The sequence below is a fragment of the Eptatretus burgeri genome, chromosome 4 (genome assembly GCF_056783735.1).
Source record: "Eptatretus burgeri isolate ZD-2024b chromosome 4, Ebu_testis_v1, whole genome shotgun sequence".
Lineage (NCBI taxonomy): Eukaryota > Metazoa > Chordata > Myxini > Myxiniformes > Myxinidae > Eptatretus > Eptatretus burgeri.
The window spans coordinates 54,374,414-54,400,011 of record NC_140964.1 but is presented as its reverse complement, the minus strand read 5'-3'; the positions used below and the strand labels follow the sequence as shown (position 1 = coordinate 54,400,011).

The 25,598-nt window shown below is 42.6% G+C and overlaps 1 protein-coding gene across 7 annotated transcripts in view; it reads right to left on the bottom strand.

The window, feature by feature from the left end:
- The window catches only part of LOC147028081 (cAMP-regulated phosphoprotein 21-like), a 135,833-nt gene that overhangs the window by 35,121 nt on the left and 75,114 nt on the right, over positions 1–25,598 (bottom strand). For 6 of the 7 annotated variants that reach the window (XM_085878108.1, XM_085878111.1, XM_085878112.1 and 3 more), the window contains exons 12-16: positions 24,494–24,583; positions 16,835–17,065; positions 15,300–15,402; positions 8,306–8,448; positions 3,715–3,875 (exon numbers count right to left, since the gene is read on the bottom strand). In XM_085878108.1, coding sequence (XP_085734234.1) covers positions 3,715–3,875; positions 8,306–8,448; positions 15,300–15,402; positions 16,835–17,065; positions 24,494–24,583 — 728 coding nt within the window. The remainder of the gene's footprint in view (positions 1–3,714; positions 3,876–8,305; positions 8,449–15,299; positions 15,403–16,834; positions 17,066–24,493; positions 24,584–25,598) is intronic. The other variant, XM_085878109.1, reaches the window with a different exon arrangement.

Genomic DNA, 25,598 nt, shown 5'->3' with positions numbered 1-25,598 from the left:
GTGTAAAAAAAATCCAATTGTTGAGCGCAAGTGTCTACTTTCAATAGTGGAGATGCAGCCATTTAAATCGTTGAGTGGCAGCCGATGAACCTACCCGTGGACACGCGGACGCAAGGACGATCCATCATAACCCACACCCTCCCCCTCACACTCACCTACTACTGCCAACATGAACAAACTACTACTAATACTAATACTAATACTAATACTGATACTGTTACTGCTGACATGGACATCGACTCAAAAAGGACTCGAAAACACTGTTGGGTTCCCCTTTCATGAGCAGCATTTTTATATACCAATTCCCAAAACCGCTGGGAACACGTCTTTATATGGCAGTTGTAAGCTAGAAACACATTCATTTTTTTTTTTTTTGTCGACCGGAAGACGTCATTGGAATACGTCTACATACGTCGATGTGTGTTGGGACTACGTAAAGAATTGGTTCAAAGCACGTCAAACATAAGTTAGAAATAAGTTTCGCGTAAAAAAGACATTACCGCGACGTGTTTCGACTTATGAGTAGCTTATAAGTAGCCTTTGTGGACGTGTGTAAGCGTCCGCATATCGTGTGTACAACCTATCCCCATCGCATGCGGAACGTGTGTCATACGCCGAGTACGTCGTAAAATTTTGAACATGTTTAAAATTTCTTGACGTACTCTACTTACTACGACGTATGATAGCGTACTTTAGCGTTCTACTCACGTATACCAAACTTACTCATACCGTATTTGACGTGCCCCCAACGTTTTAGACACATTTTTCTTAGATCGGCATACGCTGGCAAGATCGCCAAGGTGTGACCGCGATGTTGTCACTTCCATTTCTACGGCAGTTATGATTCGAATCGTTGTGCGTCAGCCTTTTAATAGGCTACGTCACGACATCGTCGGCGATGCGTGCAACGCGCTATGCCAAAGTTAGACTATCGTTGGGCATAGGTTGTGTAGGCCGACAACAGGTTCAGCATTCGTTGGTATAAGTTATCTATAACACAACGAAACGTTCTGTGTCCATTACTAATATGTTATGCATACGACCAACTCGTTATGAATACGTCCGAATCTTAAAAAAAAAAAACATCAAAAGTTCAACGTAAGCCAGCGTTTTACATACATTTTAATACGTTGCCATCGCTGGCTAAAACGTCAAGGTGTGACCGGGCCTTTACATGGACATAAGAAAGTTTGATGTGACCTTCACATGCCAAAGAAAGGCAACATGGCAATGATGCAAGGGATCAGGTGTAACTTATACATGTACAGTTAGACAGCAAATGATTAAACTTGTGCAATGCTGTTGAAACAACCATCTTGGTCACCATACTGTCTGCATCCACATGCAGCAGCACATGAAAGCCTTGCTTTCTGACATTTGCAGTCCATGCTTCGGCATCTTGGCTGACAAGAGCATGATATAGGTTCACAAGACAAGCTTCTTGAATTGGATTAAGGATCATCAGAAGAGGTTGTAATCCCGAGGTTCCTCTTTTCCACCCCATCTCAGTAACATCTGGAAGATGTGGAACTGGACAATGAGCTTTCTTACATATCATGCATTGGTAATGCACACACACTTTATGTCAAAGATAAGGGCATTGTTTGGAGGTGGCAGCATTTCTGGTTTGCAAGATTTTTCAAACATTATCCTACATACAGTATCAACCAACTGTACACTGTCAACCCCATAAAGTTTGCAAACGAATACTTCTGTTGACTTTAGCTCAGTCGGGGTCAGGATTCCCACTCCAACATCATGAAGAAGGTGGTGATGAAGCAGAAATATTTTCGATGCTGTTCACTTGATGTGACCACAGATATAGGATGTGGTATCACACCCTGTAAGGGCGTGGAAAGGCAGCGGTGCTTCAGCAGAACTTGGTGGCAGCTAATGATACACTGGAGCAATGGGTATGTACTTTCTCTTCTTGGCAGTTCCGGTAATCATCCAGAGATTGTCACAATTCACACGAGTGAAATGTGATATGAATAACAGAAGGACATCTGTGTCTCTTGCAGACACAAGAAGTGTCAAAATTAATACCAATAGCATGAAGAACAAGGCGTGTTTCTGCTTCCTCACGGGTCGCTCTAAGTAGGATAAGATTTGTGGTATCAAGAAATGACTTCCTGTTCATCTGCAAAGCCACATGTGCCAACAACTTTATAATGCGGTGCATTTGCCAATATTCCTCAAAGAGAAATCGAGCAAGGTCTGCTTTGTTTTCTGGCAAGGCAAGGAAATTTGACCAAGAATTTGCAAGTGGCACATCTCTTTCTTCAACTGTGTGTCATATTGGATGAGTAGCCTTTGATCGTCTTTGTCGCGTTTCTGATTTGATAGATTAATCTTGGTATCTGTCAAATATGACATCTATTTGACCATATGTTGTTCCTGACTGGAAGACAGAACTTGTAAATGTATCAGCTAATAAGTTAGTAACTCACAGGTATTTAGCTGCAGATATTTGGAATAAAACATATGAACCTTTAAATTGCGAATAAAATTTCACCAATAAAAAATATGAGGTGAAGAAGAGAAAAGTGACTGCTCCCTTAATATCTGCCACCTGAGAGTTATCTACCCTGAAGAGCAGATGATATTTGTGTGAGAGCTTTTATGCCAGACTGTCACATTTAACACAATAATTATGTGTTGAACTGTACAAGTTATTGCCTGATGTCTTTCGAAATAACATGAAATCGAGCAGCTGAAAAGCAAGCGATATTTGTGAACTTGCTGTATTTGTGCATGTGCAGAAAAGTGGACTTAATGGGTTTTGAAAGTTTTTTTTCCCTCATACACATTTAACCAACATGAAGAACCTGACAAAATATTGTCACCGAACAATCAAAACAAATAAAGCATTAAACACATATGAGAGCACACCCTGCAAGGACATCAACGTAGATGCTACCCAAAGATTAAGACTGCTGCATATCAATAAAACAGACCGGTGATACAATGTACAGAAGGACAATTAGGATCTCAAGTGGATTGCAGATGGGTGACAAAGTTGCTCAATAATCATTATTTGCAAGTCACCGTAACCCAAAGGTTTTGGTTAAGACAAACAAATTGATTGCCTGTTCCTACGTTAAAATGAGGCACGTTCAAATCTATATCATAAAGCACGAGTGTCTCTCTCTCGCCTTCTGTCCGTCCCCAAACCTCAGTTTTGGGGCTAGTCCCATCAAGCCTTCTGTAGAACGTTTTGGGGTCCCAGCGGATGCCCTAAGGTGGGTGGGAGGTTTCATAAATACCTCAATACAATTGTGATTTTGAGTTTCTATCCATACGAAGCTGCTCCAGAACCAGATGTACCATGAGAATGGCGTTTACAGTATATTCGTTCACCTCAGGAGTGTTTGTAACATTATTTTTTGCTATATTAATGGTATAGTATCAAGTTGTGATTGGAATGATGGTGTTTGGAATGAAAATAGTGAGTTTAAAGGAGAAGGAAATTATGCGAGGGTTTCCACTGGTGACAATCGTGAATTCGGCGTTTGTCGTTTCGCCATTGACATAATCGAAATATTTACCCACCTTACTTCTGTTGGGGTCAGCTGCAGTAAGTTTTTTGGCCAAGTCCTTCACCAACTGAGTGTCCATACCTGGCATTCGACTGAAGGTGTCATAGGAATGTGGAATTCATTGGTTCATGATTTAATGAGGGAGGAGAGTTTATGCTACATCGCCATGCCTTACCCGAGACCATTATGAGCAGCCGCAGGACCCAGGCTGCAGTAAACTTGTGGCACCCCGCTTGGAGGCATTGTATTAGGGCCTGCCTGCCCACTCAAGAGCACAGGAGGATGGAAGGTCTGAGGAGGATGTGTTTGTGTTTGGGTCGAGCCTTGAGGAGCAGCCTGTGCAAACAATGAGCAAATTCATAAGTTATGACACACTACATTTACACCCTGTTTATTGATGAAAAGCACCACCAATGCATTTTCACAAACTGAAAGCATCCAAAAATGCAAAGTCCGTCAGCATCCGCTTTGTACTCAAACAAAAACAACAGCTAAAATGTATATTATATATTTATTTGTACATTTTATTCATTTGTGTTCTCCATTTTCTCATAATAAAGGTTTTTTTTGACGATGTGACGACAAAAGTTCAATTGGTAAAAAAGTTGTGGTCTGGACAGACACAATGAAGCTCAATGCTAAACAACAACAAAAAAATAAACAGGGAAGCGATTCGAAAACAGGGCGACTCGCTCTGTCATTATGTTCCATTATCATTATTGTTATGCCTGGTGTTGGCTTAATAGTTAGGGTGGTGGGCTTGGGATCCTAGGATCCGGAGTTCAAATCCTGCTTGGCTGTTGAATTAATACCAGGTGGGGTCGAGTGCCGGTCATCCTTCTGAGGTCAGCAAGATGAGTGCCGGCTTGCTGGTATCCTGTGTCAGAATGGCGACCCATCCAGGATTGTGCCCAATAGCCAAGGAGACTGCTTTGGCAGCACCAACACTCTGCATAGAGTATGGTCCCGATGGATGGATGGATCATTATTGTTTGCACTCTGCAGTTACTAATAAGCGCTGAACACTTTTGATCGTTTTCCCTGCCAAAAAATAAACAGTTTACAGGGAGGGGCCTCCATGTAATTGGCTTTTCCCGGAGCAACCACATTCCGGGAACTCGTCTCCAAGTCAAAGTAAACTCACAGTTTGGCACTTGACAGCTGTGGCCAGACTAACAAGGGCTATTTATAGTTACTAAGACTTTGTCCTTTCACATTTTGTCCCAATTATGAAATATGTTCTCCATATTCTCATAAAAAAAGGTTCGTTGAAAATTTGATGACAAAAGCTCAAATGGTTAAAAAAAAGAAAAAGAAGTTGACAGACAGACAGACACACACACAGGTGATTGCAAATCTCTACCAAAGTCATGGGGGTGGCAGAAGTGAGAAAACTGCAATATTTGTTGGTCTATTTCCTTTCATTATCTATCTCTCTTTCATTCATTGTGGCTCTCTTTCATTTCATTATGCCTCTATTTCATTATCTATCTACCGAAGAAGTGAATTCTTGCAGAAAGTTTTCTGTAAGTCTCACTTGGCTGCACCTGGTAGGTTTGAGGGTAGTGGAGTAGCCGCTGAAACCCGAATCCTATCCAGGTTCCTCCTGATGACTCCATCTTTGCTCTTTACTTCTTCGGGTTCCTTCTTGGTCTTCCATTTCATTACACAAGACTAAAATGTAAAAACGACGTTTTCTTACTTGGCCAAAATTTTTCTTTTGCCAAGTATGTTGGTCTGTAGCGTTTGTTTTCTTTTTAGCTTGTGCCATTTAACCTTTGCTATGGGCAGCATCATAAAGGCAAGGTAAAGCTACAAAACGAGCTACAAGATAAATGTCCAAGTTGAGAATCCAATAGGATAATAATCACATAAATTCTTCTTTTTTAATGGCCACAACTATTCCCACATTTTTGTGGGGTTGACTGGGGGAAGCTTGGCTGAAATCTTTCACAAACTGGCTGGCCAGACTTGAAGTTCAACTTGGGTTAAGGCGCTGTCACACCTTGATGATTTAGCCAGCAATGGCAACGTATAAAAATGTATGTAAAACGTTGGCGTACACTGAAATTTTGATGTTTTAAAAAAAGTTTTGGTCGTATTCATAACGTGTTGGTCGTATGCATAACATATTAGTAACGGGCACAGAACGTTTCGTTGTCTTATAAATAACTTATACCAACGAATGATTAGCCTGTTGTCGGCGTTCACAACCTATGCCCAATGATAGTTTAACTTAGGCATAGCATGCTGCACGAATCGCCGACGAACTCGTGGCGTAGCTTGTTAAAAACCTGCCGCACGCCGATGTAAATCATAACCGCCTGACAATTGAAAGTGTCAACCACGCAGTCACACCTTGACGATTTAGCCAGCGTATGCCGACCGATGAAAATTTTGCCGAAGCAAGCTGGAACACGTCGAATACGTTATGGGTAAGTTGTGTATACGTTAAGAGCACGCTGAAAAACGATAAAGTATGCCGTCATATTTCGTGGTACATCTCATACGTCGTGAAATTTCAAGCATGCTGAAAATTTTACGACGTACTCGCCGTATGGCTCACACGTTCGGCTATGCTGGGAATAAGTTGTAGGCACGATATGCGATCATTGACACACGTCGACACAAGTTCCTTGTAAGTTACTCATAAGTCGAAACACGTCGAGGTAATGTTTAGCATACCGAAACTTATTTTCTCCGTCGAGGCACATTTTCTTTTTTTCTCCTTGGCTCCGTGAAGGCACGTGACGAAATATCTGAAGTTGTTGTTCTTGTTGTTTTTTATTGTTTTTTTTTTTTAGTCCATCACGAATTTTAAAATATATTCAGACATTTGCTTTTAAGTTTCCACGTCGACGTGACAATATCCTCAAACAGAGAATATTCACAGAGGAGGAACTAAGAATAAGACATGAGCAAACTGAAGAGGCAATCGTACGTGACGTAACGGCACGTGACGAAATATCGGAAGTTATTGTTTTTTTTTTAACGCTGCCAATATGCCATTATACGGTAGCTGTAAATTAGAAACACGTTCAGTAAGTTCTGTGGTCGTCCGGAAGACGTCAATCAAACACGTCTACATATGTCAATATGCATTGGAGGTACGTTACACATAGGTTCAAAGCACGTTACTCATAGTATAGGTTATAAATAAGTTTTGGGAACGCTACGCATTACCTCGACGTGTTTCGACTTATGAGTAACTTACAAGTAACGTGCCTCGACGTGTGTCAACGATCGCATAACGTGCCTCGACGTGTGTCAACGATCGTGTAACGTGCCTACAACACGTTAATCATAGGTTATAAATAAGTTTCGGGTAAGCTAATCATTACCTCGACGTGTTTCGACTTATTAGTAACTTACAAGTAACGTGTGTCGACGTGTGTCAACGATCGCATAACGTGCCTACAACTTATGGCCAGCGTAGCAGAGCGTGTGAGTCATACGCTGGCATACGTCGTAAAATTTCAAGCATGCTAAAATTTGAGGACAACCGCAAAGTACAACGATGAAAGCCAGCGTACTACGACGTATGGCAGTGATTTTCAGCGTGCTCTTAACGTATACAAAACTTACCCATTATGTATTCGACGTGTGCCAACGTTTTCGACAAATTTTTCACAAGTCGGCAAACGCTGGCTAAATCGTCAAGGTGTGACAGCGCCTTTAGCAGAGGAATTTGGAATTTGTTCAGGGTGCCGACAATAGTTCACCTACACTTAGCGAAAGACACCGTGAGATCTGTAACGTCCACCAACTAATACCCGTCGATGGGACGCCCATTTTAACATCCATCTGAAGGGCGGCGCACACTGATGAATCGCCCTATGTGTGAAACAACTGGGATGACAGCTTATAGTTGTCGGGATTCAAACCCAAGCTAGATAGCCAAGTAGTGAGTTCATATACCTCAAAGGCAACCCTGCCAACCATATGATAATGATCGCAAAAGAACCTCATTTCATTTTGCGGACCATTTATCAGCGTGTATTGATGATGTTCCACCTGATTTCCAAATTGCATGTATAAACTGACAAGAGATGTTTCACTCATTGCATATGAAATTGTAGTGCAGTCCACAAACTTGAACTGCCATCTCCTATTTGATGCATGAAACAGTCCAGAAGCCAGAGAATGCACACCACATGAGTCCAAAAGCCAACAATCCAGGCTTTGCATTTACATAGAGCATCATCCACTGACAGTACATACATCTCCATGGTATAAGCTTTTGATGGAGTGTGTAATGACTGCATCTGAGTTTAGAAGTGATCAGCGACATTCTTTCACCACCCCTCTATCATTAAACAACCTCGTCAAAATGGTCATTATTGAGGGTGCAGGAACAACAGTTCTTTGCACACCACTCATCAAGACTACATGTGATACAATTTGTGCGAGAATAGACAAACTTGATGTGCCTCGGACGACCGATATTATTTTCGCTCCTGCACTTGACACAAATGGTTCTTGATGTTGAGAATACAGAAGCGTGCTAAAACATTGCCTTTTTGTCACATTCACTCTTGCATCTTTAAAATGGTTTCCTGCATACTTTCAAATACTATCAAAGTTACTTTTCCAAAAAAAGGAGGGTCTTGTTTTTTCAAAATGAAAGACTGAATTAAGAAAACAAAACAAACAAACAAAAAAAATACATATATATTTATATATTTCCACCACATGCTTAATATAAATGTCTCACCACCCCCAACAAGCAGCAATTATAAAATGAAATTAAAAAATTATGCACTCACAGTGTAAGATGAAATGCCTGGATATGGTACCACCACACCCTGTACACCACTTGCCACTCCACCTTGCTGCCCCTGAATCACACCTTGTGCACTTGGAATGGCCACGTAGCCAAGTTGCTGTCCAGTTGCCATTGGCTGAAATGCTGGAGATAATGGTTAGAATAAGAAAGACAAATGCAACTGAAAAAGTTTTTTTTATAATCCATAACTGCAGTGCCAAAAGTTTCATCCAGGAACAAAATAAGTGGCCATTTACTGGCTTTGTTCACATCTTTATTTTAGAGATGATAAATAATTCAGTCCAAATTCATCAACATAATATGAAACCAAGAAAGTCAAGGTCAAAAAATAAAAAAGTAGTATGCAAGAAAAGGAAAATAAAAATGTACAATATTTTTTTTTATAATAATAAAAGATGCTGTGCACACATTAGGAGAGGGAACGAAGGTCAATCGCGATATTTATGAAAACTCAAAACATTTTCCTCAAAGGCGACAACCAATGGGCGGACAGGGTGGGTGCTACACGTGATGTGGCACAACAGCAGAAAATCATATAACATTGTTTGAAAAGTGTCCGTTTGTGGATTTGTCTGTGTGAATGTGGCTTGTTTGTCAGTTTGTGGGTATGTGGCTTGTTTGTCCGTTTGTGGGTATGTGGCTTGTTTGTCCGTTTGTGGGTATGTGGTTTGTTTGTCCGTTTGTGGGTATGTGGCTTGTTTGTCCGTTTGTGGGTATGTGGCTTGTTTGTCGGTTTGTGGGTATGTGGTTTGTTTGTCGGTTTGTGGGTATGTGGCTTGTTTGTCGGTTTGTGGGTATGTGGTTTGTTTGTCCGTTTGTGGGTGTGGCTTGTTTGTCGGTTTGTGGGTATGTGGCTTGTTTGTCGGTTTGTGGGTATGTGGCTTGTTTGTCGGTTTGTGGGTATGTGGTTTGTTTGTCGGTTTGTGGGTATGTGGCTTGTTTGTCGGTTTGTGGGTATGTGGCTTGTTTGTCGGTTTGTGGGTATGTGGCTTGTTTGTCGGTTTGTGGGTATGTGGCTTGTTTGTCGGTTTGTGGGTATGTGGCTTGTTTGTCGGTTTGTGGGTATGTGGCTTGTTTGTCGGTTTGTGGGTATGTGGTTTGTTTGTCGGTTTATGAGTATGTGGCTTGTTTGTCGATTTGTGGGAATGTGGCTTGTTTGTCAGTTTGTGAGAACATGGGGTTGTCTGTCTGTGGTTTTGTTTGAGGGTTTGTCTGTCTGTGGTTTTGTTTGCGGGTTTGTCTGAATGGCTGTCCGTCCGTCTGCGGTTTTGTCTGGCTATCCGTCCGTCCGTCGGCAGTTTCGTCTGGCTGTCCGTCCGGCTGCGGCTTCGTCTGGCCGTCCATCCATCCGTGGTTTCGTCTGGCCATCCGTCCGTCCGCGGTTTCGGCTGGCTGTCCGTCCGTCCGCGGTTTTGTCTGGCTGTCCGTCCGTCTGCGGTTTTGTCTGGCTGGAGTTTTGTCTGGCTGTCCATCTGTCTGCGGTTTTGTCTGGCTGTCCATCCGTCTGCGGTTTTGTCTGGCTGTCCGTCCGTCTGTGGGTTTTTCTGGCTGTCGGTCCATCTGCGGGTTTTTCTGGCTGTCGGTCCGTCCATCCGTGGATGCGGGTTTGTCTGGCTGTCCGTGTGTCTGCGGGTTTTCTGGCTTTCCGTGTGTCTGTCTGCCTGTGGGTTTGGCTGGCTGTCCGTCTGTCTGCCTGTGGGTTTGGCTGGCTGTCCGTTTGCGTGTTTGTCTGGCTGTCCGTTTGCGCGTTTGTCTGGCTGTCCCTTCGCGGGTTTATCTTTCCATCCATTGGTGAGTCTGTCTGGGGGGTTGTCTGTCGGTCCCCTGCAAAAAACGCTCTGTTGTAATTCTACAGAACTCAATAGTTCTTTAATACACATCAGTGCAAATGTCAAAGAATTCTATGGAAAATTTTTTGCAGGTCCTGTCTGTGGGGATGTCGGTCTATCTGTCTGTCTTGCAAGGTAGACAGGTGGACCTGCGAGAATGACAGTCCGACCCACAAGTCAGTCTGTGGGTTTGTTGGTCGGTCCGTGGGTTTGGATTACGGGTTGGGTCTGTCTGTCGGTTTGTTGTGGGTATGACTGTCAGTTTGTGGCTTGGATTGTTTTCTACTCTTTGCTCATGTTTATTTTTATTATTTTTTATTTTTTAAACTGGATTTAAGGGTCATAGTGGAGGTGCCACACACACACACCTCACACACACACACACACACACACACACACACACACACACACACACACACACACACACACACACACACACACACACACACACACACACACACACACACACACACACACACACACACCTCACACACGAGGCAACACAGGACTGCGAGAGGAGACAAACACAGCCACTGATCTTGAGGGGAAACGCTGACACTTCCCAGGGTACTCTGGGTACCAGTGATGCCACAACAATGGCAAAACCAATGTCACTGCACTCAGTGGGGCATCCCCCCCCCCAGTAAGGAATTTCCTCCTTCCCATGTGTCAGACATCGAGGATTGTCCATACTCTTATCTTTTTAAATGCTGAATGTCAAGCAAGGAAGCAGCACATCCCATTTCAAAAAGTCATTGGGATGAGTTGCCTGAGGTTTGAACCGCCAACCTCCTCAACTCAGAGCAGATGCTCCAACCATCATACCACATACCACAGAGTTGTTTGTCCTAACCCACTGGATGGAATGAGCTGAAAATGAATGGTTGTACTCAGGGGGTGCTGAAAAGGATTTAGACGAGAATTTTTTTTCCCCCATTGGCCCTCGGTTCAAAGTGGAGGGAGCACATAAATTCTAAATGTAAATGAGCATCGTATAGTGCCACTCCCGGTGTGAAGGATAATTACAATTGTCATAACAAGATACCCCAATCGTCTTTATGAAAACCAGGCATCATGGACGTGGAGGAATTGTCATACCAAATATCATACTGCTTGTGTGCTTGTTTGATTTATATGCACTCCAAAACTGTTGCACGGCATGAATTGAAAATGAATGATTGTATTGGAGGTATACCTGGGAACCTTTTCAGCAGCAAAAAAACCCCCCAAAAAACCATCCATATGGCTTGGAGGTGGGAATATTACGAGAACTGAATCGCTGGGCGGAATGAATGGTAAACTGGTTGTACTCATGGGGTGCACGAGAAGGTGCACGAGAAGGTACTCGGGTTTTAAAGAAGATTCATATTCCCAAAGGTTCATCAGAATTGGGGGAGGATCCCAATTCTCTATGGAAGTGTCTATCATACAGCCCCATCTGGTGGAAGCAGGTATTAAATGCTATGAATCATAAAAGTGGGGGAATTAACCCACCCATACTGCAGGAAACTGTTGAAATGGTCATTGAACATGCATTGGGAAATGAGCTCTTGACATTTTACTTCCTCCTCACTCAGCCACTGATAATTATTTGTCATTTCGTACTTGAACCAGGCACGATGCATATAAAACAAGAAGGGCATATAAACTGGCGCATAGAAAGGGCGCATACCTCCACCACGTAATGCCTGATCCACGTGAACCTATCGAGCCCAATAAATTTTTGAAATATCATGCTATATATAGTTTTTGGCCCGATCTCTCAATGGTGAAGAATCACTTAAAAATTTAATAATTCTCATATCCAGATCTGGAGTCGGATTGTCACCAAAATCAAATCGATTTGTCGTGGTCACACACCCAACGTGTCCACCAAGTTTAGTCCGAATTCGTGCACAACTTTTTGAGATATCGTGCTATGTATTGGTTTAGCCCTGTCTCTCAATGGTGAACTCACTTAAAAAATTATCAGATCCGGATCCTCACCAAAATTGAATCAACTCTTGCTTGTCACACACCCAAAGTGTCCACCAAGTTTCGTCCAAATCAGTCCACAACTTTTTGAAATATAGTGCTATATTTCATTTTTAGTCCCATCTCTCAATGGTAAAGAATCAGTTAAAAATTCTAATAGTCGGATCCGGATCTTCACCAAAATTTAATCAGTTGGTCCTTGTCACACACCCAACCTGCCAAACAAATTTCATCCGGATCTGTCCTCAACTTTTTGAGATATCCTGCACACAGACAGAGAGACAGACAGACAGAGAGGGGTGAAAACATAACCTTCTTCACTTTCGATGGGTGGAGGTAATGATAAAATGGCCAGGAGAGCATAACATCTTGAGTCAAGTGATCAAATATTTGGATTGGAAGAGCATCCTCAAATATAGAGCACACTAATGCCTTGATCATTCAACAACAGCATTTGAACCGTTCTTTATAAATAAAGTTTGGGAGATTTTGGGAAATGCCGTCTATTTTTGAAAGCAGCATTTTGATGCCGATTGCAGTTGCACCAGACTTTACAAGTCAACACCACTGTGTGCACAAATATGATATGCAGACTTGACCAGACAGAACAAGCAAATACCTCTTGCCTGGTCAGTCAGTCAGATGTTATTAATTTTTGTACTAACAATGCAACAGCAACACATTCTACAAAGACTAGCTCAGTTTCCAGTAGCTTGGCATCCAAATCCTTATTTTACTGCCGACACAAACCAAATTGGAAACCACAACCTGTGGTCTTAGTGCTTAACCAACATCATTGGGTACACCTGACCATCCAAGGAACAATTTGTCTGTGCAACTCCATATAATTAATTCATAGAGAGAACAACACATCAGCCTCATGCTCACCAGTGGGGTTGTACGATTCCCTGTACAATGGTGAGAATCTCAGACAAATTTCAGAATTCCAAAAAAAAAAAAAAGGAATAATTCTTCCAAGCAAATTTCAAACATGACGACATCGTTTTCTGTTTGAAATTAGTGAAGCTGTTTCACTTCGTTCACCTGTCCTGGTTGTTGTGATTGACAATGAACACAAGTCATCAGAAGAAAGTGGCTCTTTGTACCTTCCGCCTTGACAAGGGAGCGTCCAATGTGCTAAAAGCTCTTGCAGATGTGGTGAGAAATACGGAAGTGACAGGTTATTACAATTTGCAAGTGATAGATTCAGGCATTACATGTAGCACGCCTGAGTCATCGCCGAATTAGGATGAAATTTGTGCGATTTCTAAGAATAACTGTGAAATCTGAGCGAACATGCATTTGATATGCCTGGTGTTGGCTTAATGGTTATGGTGGTGGGCTTGGGATCCTAGGATCCCGAGTTCAAATTCCGCTCGGCCGTTGAATTAATACCAGGTGGGGTTGACTCAGCCTGTCATCCTTCTGAGGTCGGAAAAATGAGTACCAGCTTGCTGGGATGATTGAGCCTTTTGAGTATCCTGTGTCAGAGTATCCAACTCTCTCTCTCTCTCTTCCTCATATGTGGTGACTTCAATTATCATCATGCCAGTTGGCTAGGTGTGGGTACCTCTCTCTTATCCACCATGGCATTTAAGCAAAAGACTTCTGCGACTCATTGGCACTGACAATCTGTCAACTTCTTAACCAACGGTACTCCATCTCTTCTGGATCTCATTTTGACCAATTCCCCTGAAAATATCCGCTGTTCTTCCTCTGCTCCAATCGGTTCATCTGACCACGTGCTTGTCACAATAGACATCTCTCTGGCTGTTATTAGAGAACCACCTCAGCGACATAGAATCCAGCATTTCACTCAGGCCGACTGGCAGGGACTTCAAGCAGCCATAAAACTTCTAGACTGGTCTCCCATCTCTACTTTCTCCATAATCATCTCATCCTGTGACTTCTTTCAAAGAAACTTGCTCTCTCTCATGCACATTTATCGCATCTCGTCTTAAGTTGTCATACCCTTCCTCCCACCAATGGTATACTGAAGCGCGTTTGTCTCCGAACACATCCGAGCGGTGTTCGTCTCCAGGCGGTATTTATAGTATGACCGGTAGAAAATGGATTTCAGACATTATTTTGTTTCCATCTTCACTGTTATGCAATGCAGAATCATTTTGATGAGACAGTATGTATTGCAATTAATGCTCCACCGCACTTCTGCCTTCCCTTCCTCTCACCTCCCACCTCGCTCCCCCACCCATCCTTGCTACCCCTCCCTTCTCTTTCCACCTCCACCTCCTCACTCTCCCACCTCTCTCCCCCCACCCAATCCTCCCTCTTTCTCCCCCAACCCCCTCTCAGTACTGTATTCCCGTCAGCGAAGCGATGGGTGGTATTTACTAGTATATGCCATAAAACAATAAAATAAGAGAAGATATGCAACAGCCAATAGGTACTTAATAGTTACACAGGTAAATAAACATTTACATCAAGCATATTTGCTCACATTTAAATGGGGGGGGGGGAGAGGGGTGGGGGCATGATGTGGCTTGAGTGAGCCAAAGTAGATGGAGAGACGAGTGGTGGAGTTATGGAGACGAAGAGATAGAAGTGACTGCCTCATCGTCCAATTGCGAGTGATCGACTTAAGTAGTACATAATAGAGACAAAAACAACCCGATCACGGGTTGAGGTTTAAAACGATATGACGTAAACAGATATTAAACTTGAACTGCATTAAATGTACACAAAATGTTAAAATTAAATAATGACGAAACAATGTTTAATTCACAATCACATGAGATTCTGTCATCTCGTGAGATGTTACTGAAGGACAGAATCAGACAAACAAACATATAATTATATCGAAGGTTTCTCCCCATTCAAGGCTATGTGCTTGGAGTGAGGTGGAAATGCATAAAAATAAAGTGTTTTCCTTCCTAACAGCCAGATTAAATGTCGAAGAAAGTCTTCAAAGAAAAGTAGAAAAGACAATTAGGTCTGCATCAGCAATCATGGGACAATTGGATAATTTAGGTGTGCAGTCATAATCAAGTGTCGAAAACAGTATCATTCACACAATGTTTCTTTTCATGACGACTCACAGGTCTGCAAACATATTATTTTACAAAGGAACAATAAGATGACAACCAAGTAGATTTTTGTCACACTTAACAGCACGATAAACTTAAGGAAAGAAAATGTGACTGCCTTACTCACCGGTGGATGTTGGCCGTTGTGAGTTGTACTGTAGAGTCGTCATGCTGCGGAAGGGCTGCCCTGAGGGAGGTGGCTGTGCTGTCGGGCAGTAGTATACTGCCATCTGCATATGGGTACAAAATGAAATGGCTAACAAAAAAAAAAAAAAAAGAGAAAAAGGGAGTTCAAATCAAGCAGGTTAAGCATTGCAGTAACAGCAACACGGCTGCTGCCCAAATTTGTTCAACGATTGGTCTGAACCTTTTCCAAAGGACCATATTTCAAGGAAGGGGTTTCTTCTTGGATGCCTGTTAAGATTGTCCTTTGAAGTAATGAAATCATCAGACATTTTCAACGGGTTGAAGTTGGAGGTCAAAATTACTGACTCACTTACTTAAAGCGTCGAGTGTTCTTCGGGTAATAATTTTCAGGATATTTAATTACTTAAACAAAGAGATGCAATTATTTCCGTGCCAAATCGTTCTTCATGTCTCATCATAGTTAACACAATACTCTTGTAAAAAAAAAATATATAATAATTGTCTAATCCATCGTTGAACTTGTATAAAGGTCGAGAATGTAACATTATGACACCTACAAAACTGCATAATAACATACCACGTAGGGGACTGTCGTGAGCCGCAGCACAGTTCCTGCTTTGTCAATCAGCACCGAGCTAGATGTGTTTATGCTCCATTTAATTGCAATTATCTCGGCTGCCTCTCCAAATCTGCTTGTGTGCACCACAGACAGGATTGAGTGTTGCAGCACTTCCTGGTCCTCCAAGGAAGAAGTTTATATTTTATACAACACCTCAAAAACAACGCCTTAAGGGGAGCATCGTGAGCTCAAAGCATGGCTATAGCTGCAGAATATTTTTTGTCAGCCTGTGCAGAGTTGGTGGAGTTCATGCTTTTCTCACAATGATGTGATTTTGTTTGGGACGAAAATACAGGACATATTCAGACAGACTCAACACGTGATGACTCCATCGAGAATGGGACTCAAAATTACAAACCATACCGATGGATTCTAACTGAATAAGAACACATCAAGTGCGTGAAGAACACGCCAAAATGTCTTATCCTGCTGCCCCAAACCTAAATACAGTAAAATTTGTCGATTTCATCCACTTAAAGTTCATAAAAGTATGTTTTACCGCCATGAGAAACAAGGTGTGACCGACATTGGGCATTAGCCCTTCAACAGAGCAACGGAGTTTTGATAAGAGAGAAACCACTTTTGCTTTGAGGAGAAAATGCTCGAAACGTCAGCTACATCTCATTTCCCACGGCGATCAACATCCTCTTGTCAATGATATTTTATTGATAAAATTTAATGTTCATCATGACATGATGTTTCACACGGGGCGAGGTGTGTGCATCGAGTACGTACTGAGACGGGCCGCAAATTGAAAAAAATATTAAAAAAAACTCGTACAGCTGAGCAGACAAATATGGTCACGATAATATACCTTAGCCCAAATTAAACGAACAGAAAATACAGCAAATAAATCTGATTTTTTTTTTTGTACAAAACCTCCAGATGTCACTCACTTGTGTGGGATGATGCCCATATCCCTGTGGATGATTGCTGGTGCTTGGTCCCGGGTATCCACCCTGATGGGACATGCCATGTTGACCAATCGAAGGAGGAACAGATGCAGCCAAGTAACCAGGCTGCAGTGAGGCTTGAGGCAGCATGGGATATAGCGTGGAAGGGTCTGACGTCTCAGCTGAGGTCTGACGATTCAGGTTCATTGTACCAAAATGCTGCCCGAGATCCTCCTGATGAGGGGAGGGAGGGGGGTGGGGAATGAAAAGTATTAATTTATACTGGCCTTGGACATAAATATTCATGTTATTTTCATTATTTATTTTACAAATAAAATTATGCAGATGGGAGTTCAGGGGTAGATCAAGGGGATGGGTTAAGGGGGTTGCAATTCCCCACCCAACCCCTTTATTGATGAGCACCCAATGCATACCGCTCCGTTTACAAGATCATATTCTGTATGACGATGACATACACCACACCACACAGACTCTCATCATGAATAAAACAAGAATGTACAATTGCTGAGAAAAATCCTCATTCAGGGACATTAAGGCAACAACGTGGTTCTGTCAAGTCCTGCAGTAAATCCACGAGTAAAGCGAATGACTTAAACTGTCTAACATCTGCCCATTACCTCGAACTACTGCATTTACAGTCTGTTGCGCAAGCAATTATGCGATACAAAAAAGAGTGATAGAAGGTTTGGAGAAATGGAACGGAAAGCGAGGAGGGAAGCTGCTTGTATGTGGAATACGAGATAAGGAAGTGGGAGGGGGCTCAACAATCGGCATTTTGCATACATAACAAATAGATGGCACCTTGGGATTGAGTTCAACCATTAAATCAAAGTTTAACTTCCGTCATTCAAAGCGATTTCTCTGAGAATCACAATTAGTCATTGGCGACAAGGCCTTCATTCTTAGCATAATGGGTTAGAACAATCCCATATTGAGTGGTGCCCCAGCATCATGTGTCTCTCCTGGAATCTAAAGTTCTCAACATTATTGAAGTAGCCTGGTGTTGGCTTAGTGGTTTTGGTGGCAGCTTGGGATCCTAGGGTCCTGAGTTCAATGCCTGTTGGCCACTGAATTAATACACCAGGGGGTTGACTCAGCCTGTCATCTTTCCGAGGTCGGCGAAATGAGTACCAGTGTGTACTGGTAGAGGGGCACTGCATCAGCGACACAGTCACGCTTCCAAGAAATGATAGCTAACCCGGCAGCTAAGCTGCCATTTGCAAGAAGAAGAAGAACATTATTGAAATCTCCACTGATGAGGCTGAAGCACAAGGCGGTTGCTCTCACACTGCAGATTGAGTGGTGGTCACTCTGTCCTCTGACCCTCTACAGTTCCACCAGGATGCAAGCTTTCTTCCAGTAATCCCCTCCTGCTTCAACTCCCCGAATCCCAGAGTTATGCCCACCTCCCCTCTTTTCTATCATTTGTGGAACTGCCTTCTGGAGACGGTTCGATTGCACTCTTCCCTCCAGGGGTTCAAGCGCGCGGTGCACCACCATCTCATGTAGTCCCACATCCTACCTGGGATATTTTCTATCCCAATTAACCATTCCTAACCAAACCCTCTTACTTTCATGTTATTGTTTTATCTCTATCTCTATCTCTATCTCTATCTCTATCTCTATCTCTATCTCTATCTCTATCTCTATCTCTATCTCTATCTCTATCTCTATCTCTCTCTCTCTCTCTCTCTCTCTCTCTCTCTCTCTCTCTCTCTCTCTCTCTCTCTCTCTCTCTCTCTCTCTCTCTCTCTCTCTCTCTTTCTCTCTTTCCCCTTGTTTGCTGTTTTTAACTGTGGTCCCACTGTCAGTGCATTTACACTGTCTCCTCACTCTTCCATGAGCAAAGATTTGCTGACAAAAAAAATACGCAATATCTGTGATCGTGAGGCGATCACAAGGGGTAAGCCTAAAGGGTAAGAGGGTATGAACAAAGGGTAAGAACATCTTGGAAGGCCAAGCAATCTTTGAGATTCCACAATGGGAAAATTGAGCGATGACAAAAAAACTTTTTCTTTCTGACCACCATTTGTTCTTGACCTTCACCTTCAACTCGGACGGGTAAGACGGAAATTAAGCATAAATGTGCCTTGCTCTGGAGTCTAGGCGATCTCGAGAGGGCAATTTCGGTTTGATCAGATAAATCTTAGTGAAGTTGCGCTGAAAAATTTAAATGTCCATATTGGGTCATGACGTCAAAAATATGTCAAGGTCAAAAAAACATCAACCCCACATACATTTTATTCCCATGATTGATGCAAAATTTCATTGCGGAAGTCCCAGCCGGATCCAAGATACAGCTCGGACATTTTGGAAATTGGGAGTGGAGGGGAAAAAACTCTAAATGGTAGTTTGATACTCTGAAGGGTCTAAGAAACTCTGAGGTACCATTAAAAAATTGGGAGCTCTAATTGTAGGGACAAACCTTACAACAGTTCTACGCATCCGTCTATCCTATAGGAGGAGGCTTAACTACAGTCTACTGTTCCTGCTCATATCAAAATTGCTGATGGTGCTGACAAATACAATCACATCACAGTTCTACAAGAGCTCCGCATGGTTGATGTTGCAGAAATTATTGTTGTTGGGAGTAGATTTTTGAAATGCGCACCCATTGGTCAGACAGCTGCCAGACCCCACCCACATTTGTCGCTTGACCCAAAGTAGACACCATGGCACCCAGACAAAATAATATGGCTGCCATCTTTGTTTTCTGGTGGGCCAAAGACATCAGGCCTGTAGGCCTCTGCCGATTTATACACTTCCCGGGTTTGTTGCATCAGATTTCCATCGGATTTGTTTGGGTCGAGTGTTACTCACTACGAGGGATCCCGAAAAACCTAATTATATGTTGAATAACAATTATTATATCCTGGACAGAATCCACTTTTTAGCTCGGCTCGGCGTTGTTGTTGTTGTTCTTCTTGTGAAGACAAAACCTTTATATTCGGACTCAGCTCTTTTATATACACAATCCGGATCTCCTTAAATACTAAGCACTTGTACACATCCTCACATAAACGGTGCCTTTTGAGAGCATCTATCATGAACTTTTAAATATATTCGGACATTTGCTTTAAAGTTTCGAAAAGTTCACGTTACTATTTAAAGATTATTCCATTTAATGTATTGTAAATTCGTATACATTATTTATTTCGTAAATACACGATGACGGGTCTCACTATTGGCTTAATCAAGGAATGTGACAAAATATGGGAAGTTGTTGTTGTTGTTTTTTTTGTTTGTTTTTTTTAGCCGACAAAACCTTTAGGACACTGCTCTTGGACACATTTGTCCTTGTTCTTTTATGGGTTCTTGTCGAACGAGATCCCAATTCATATTATGGGTTTGTATCCAGATGAGCCACCAATTTCTACTATGCACTTCTTCCATGCACCGATGCGAGTGCCCGAGTTACCCAGAGGGGTAGCACTGTAGAAAAGCATTACGGACAATAATATGTCCCATCTCCTTTCTCACACCATTATGGATCAACTATATATATATATATATATATATATATATATATATATATATATATATATATATATATATATATATATATATATATATATATATATATATATATATATATATATATTGTTGTGGTTGACCAAATTCGCAAACCACCATTCAGGTCCCTTAGGTGAGATATCTCGGTAAGTATATGTGTAGTTAGGCCCAAACCCGTTGTCTAGAGGGAATAAATGTCATTCATGAGGGCTGCGACTCTTCAGGATAGCCGTTTTTCTTTTACTATCTTTATTTTGGACCAGCCGCCATTATTACCACCACCAACCACGTCTCAACAGCCATCACACAACAACCACCAACCACAACGTGGCCATCACAACAACCACCAACCACAACGCCGCTTCACCACAACCGCCACGACCTTTACCGTCACAACTCGCCACCATCGCATCACCGTCATCTCGCGCCACTCGTGGGCACCGATGCTGGACTCGTGCGGGGCGCGCACCGAGCAGCGTGTTCAAAAACATCACGGACTTTCCGCAGAAAAACGGATCAAAAACGACTCACGCCCACTTTTGTTCCGTCCAATCGGTGAGCGAGGGGCGATTTGGCCCCGCCTCCAGGGCGTTGGAGGGCGGTCGCTATATGCAAATTCATGGATCAAAAAGCATTCACGCCCACTTTTCCTCGGGCCAATGGGGAGCCAGGTGAAGGGTCGGAGGCAAAGGGTCAAGGATGAAAGAGCGAAGCCACGGGGCTTATAAAAACGACTGCGTTCGTCAGTCGAGTTGAGTTCAGTTGGAAGTTGAGTAGGACTTCAGTTGGAAGTTGAGTTGGAAGTTGAGTTGAGTGTGCGGAGTTCAAGAGAGTCGTCGGTGGAGCTGGAAAGAAGTGGTACTAGTCGGAGTGAAGAGGACGGAGCTGTGGAGAGGTGACGGCGGCGAAGGCGGACGAGGGGGTGCTCGCGTCGGTGCCGGGAGCGGCACAGGGAGAGGCCAGCAACGCGACCGAGGTGGAGGAGGAGACGCTCGCCGCGGGACCCGAGACAGGGTGAAATCCTCCTTTCCCCGAGCATCAGCAACCCCCTCCTGTTTCCCCCCGTGCTGATATAGTGCGACAAAGGGGGCCCCTTTTCCCACCCCCTACCAGACACTGTCCGCGAGGCCTGCGGAGTTGAGGCACCACCGCCGCTTCGCGTCTCATCATCAGACGGGTAGGCCCGACACGGTCTCGGCCCCAGGCCCGCCTACCCCCCTCATCCTGGAGGGTGGTTCTCTTTTCTTTTGCTTTGGGAATGTGTGTTGTCGGCGCCGTCTGTGAAGTAAAATTGTATAAGTGTTGCCGTGTGCCCGGTAGTCGGATAGATCTGCATTGTTGCATTTGCTTTTTGTGTAATATTGCATTGTCTTCTTCTTTTACATGTGCTTTTGGTGGAATTGTATATGTCTGCTTTCCGTTCATCGCGAAATAAATGTGCTTATTGTTGAACTGTTTTCCCGCTTCGCTTCGTCTTTTCTTTCATTGAATCTCCATCTTGCTTCACGTAAAGAGTTGGTCGTGGGCTAAAACGCCCGATAATTAATCGAACCGTCGAGGCCGACGAATAACACCGCTCGGTTATCCCGATAGTACGGAACGGGTCGCTTAAAGTGGCCCGTGTCCGAAGTCGACCTGCGGCGAGGTGCGATCGCCCGGTCTACCCTCCGTGTGGGTACTTAGGTAGGTCGAATTTGGCGAGCAACCCTATCCCACGCGGGGGCCGATTGGCACGATCGTGGTGAGACCGAAAGGTCCACCCGTGACTGGTTCCCGGCGTGAGTCCGAGAGGGTCACGACTGGATTGTCCGTCCGGTGGGCGACGTGCCGCGATTCGAGTTACGTGGCCGTCCGCACGCCGGCGGGCGCGAATCCGCAACAATATATATATATATATATATATATATATATATATATATATATATATACACATAATTGGAAATGTTGTTAAGGTATATCCATCCATCCATTGGGACCATACTTTGTGCAGAGTGCTGGTGCTGCCGAAGCAGTCTCCTGGGCTATTGGGAATAATCCAGGACAGGTCGCCACTCCGACGCAGGTTAAGGTATATACCGTGGTAAAAAGTAACAAATTGAAGTATTATGGTTACTGTTGGAAAGGGCACTCATGCCATCAGCTGCATGTATATGCGGCGCTGGGCAGAGTACAGGAATGTCAGAAGTACTGATAAGTAGAATGTGGGGACCAACATGCAACAAATCACTCCATACCGAGCTGTGTTTAAGCTTAGGTGTCTGAATAACGTGACAACTATACCCCCACAGCAAAATTGAGATCAAATTAAGATCAACATACAGTACCCCCCCCCTTCCTCCACACCAAATTCATGAGTTCTGCATTCGCGAATTGCTAAATACATACCGATTCCTAATCCACAACCCATCGACTTCAAGTATTCGTAAGTTTGTGAGCCCGCTTCAAAACAAATATTTTCGCTTGAAAAAAAATTATTAATAAAATAAAATCACAAACTCATTCTCCCTCCTGTTTCCTTCCTTGGTGCATTCTTTATTCCTTTATTTCTTCCTTTCTCATGACCTCCCAAGTGAACAAACATTCCTCAAAATTTAATGAATTTGCTTTTTACTTTAAAAGCTTTTAATAATTTCATAATGTTTAATTTCCCTTATTTCCCTAAAACCCCACATGTTCTTCTTCATTACTATTTAACGTCACAAAAACCCCACAACGCAATTAAAAGACTAGCAAAAACGATATCACGCAATATCACACGATAACAAACTAAATCACGTGATAACAGTTTGTGCGGCACAATATCGAAACAGGAACTGAGTCTGCGATGGGGGCAGCGTGGGCTGTGAGATGAGATGGAGATGCGCGGTTGTGTATTCCTCCGTGCCAGACCACGATATAGAAAGGTACCCATGCCACGATCGGCACATTTTACCACAATAATTCAACTGCGACAGAGCGAAAGTGCGATGCGAAAATCCGCATTCTACTGAACTGTAAATTTATTTATTTTAATCATTGTTCTTAAACATTTACCATTTCCCCGATATGTTCAGTCTGACCCAGAAACCTAACCCTCTTTCTCTCATTCAACCATGGTGTCCGTATTCGCCAGCTTTTCCAGGAACATAACCCTCACCAATACGGAGAGCCAAGTATATTAAACTTGATGCAATTTCCATAACAGTAAAGGTAGGGTGATTATCATGTTTAGGATGAAGGCTCAGCTTGCCTCAAAAGTTTTGCACTATAAATGAAATTGTGATTTTAATTACATTTACTCAAATTACAACAAACAGGCTAGGTGAGCACGGTCATATGTTTCATTTCCCAAGGCTGTTATTGTTGTCCATTCTTAAGTAACACCTGCACAAGTGCTATCTCATGGAAAGATGGACCCGCCTAATAATCAAAGCAACTACAACCCAAAGGAACATCTATGTTATGTATGTAGAAGTGGCAGAATTTCTGACACCAACACTCGCTGTATTCCCTAACAAGGAAGAAAAAGTAGGGGCAAAGAAGAAGAAGAGGATTCACATAATAACCATTCCTTTCTCATTAATTTAATTTCTCTTAAGCTCCTTTCCCTTTTCGCTTGCAGACTATTCCACATTGCTTGTCCATAATGCATTTGCTTCACTTTTAAATCATTTTTATGAACACAACCTCCCACCCGAGCCACTCCTCACGACATAGATGGTCACAAAGACATTGTACAGTAATTGCAAAAGCAAATTAAGATATTGGTCGATATGCAAGAAAAAGTTCCAACAAAAGTTAATACAGATCACACCATCAACAGAGAAGGAAAGAGGCTCATTGAAGATGAAATCTGGTCACGCAAACAAGGTGAGTTTGTACCATCAAGCCAACATAATTGTACCATAAAGTGAAAATAAAAATACAAATGTCAGCTCTGAATGAAGTTACAAAAAAGCCTCAGTGAAAGAAAATGCAAATATAACAACAAAAGACAAAAAAAATCCACCAAAGATACCCCCAACCCTCCTCTCGCCAATACAGTCATTTTTTCAAGGCCAGAAAAGTAAACTTCAAAATATAAATACACAAATGAATGAATAAATAAACAGTGGACAGACAGAAGGGATAAAAGAGGAACGAGCGTACCAGTGGGTACGGATGCTGTGTATGCATCGGAGGCAACATAGCGTGAGGCTGAGAGTATGAAACGGCAGGGTACTGTGCTGCTTGGATGCCCTGTCAATGTGTGCATCGGTGCAAGAATCAAGAAGGAAGTGGCAGAAATGAACGAAGAGGAAGAGTTGCCAGCGATGGCCGAAGAACAGGAAATCAGCAATATACAAGGAAAAGGTTGGGGCAAAAATTGAAGAGTAAATAATCGTTAAATGTTTGAAGAAGTGACATGCAAGTAAAGGGTAGAGTTTTAAAGAACAAAAAAAGTATCTTTTAAAGTATTCGCTGAAAAAAATAACAAATGGAGTGAGTCAATGAATATATATATATATATATATATATATATATATATATATATATATATATATATATATATATATATGTATAGATATGAGTTACTTGTCAAAGTAAGAAAAATAAAATATTTTTAATGCCAATGAAGTGTCAGACTTCATATACACACGTATCACAATAATACCGTGAACGTGCACACGTAAATTAACAGCTCAAAGCTGGCGTGGACATTTTGGTGTGGAAAATCGAAAGGTATGGGGAAGTCGGCAAAACGTCACCTATTACTCAAGGCAATACCCTTACTATACAAGTAGCACACTAGTCCCTTGATGTTATCTTCGAAACAGGTACAGAGCCAATTAGACACCTGCTTAGACATTTTCATCACTCGAAAATTAATGCTAGCCAGATGGTTTTTACGTAGTGAAAATAGAAGGAGATTACAATGTGACGAGTCTGGAATTAATGAGGGACGATTTAGAACTTCCCAACGTATCTCTGCAAAAGTAGTATTGGTCAAATTTGCTTGATGAGGGGCAAGCATTATCGTGCAGCAAAATCAAGGTCGGGAAGCAACATACCTTGCTGTCATCTGCACACTGCTCGTTTTACTTTATTTACTAAAGACAGTGATAAGATGGTCACTGTAGTAATTGGTACTGCACAATGTTGGTTTGCCAACTTTCAAGAAGTTACACATGGACCAAACCATTAAGATCCCCAAAACTACTGCTATAAGCTTTCTGGCTGATGGATGGATCTCAAAGGGTTTTCTTTTTGGTGG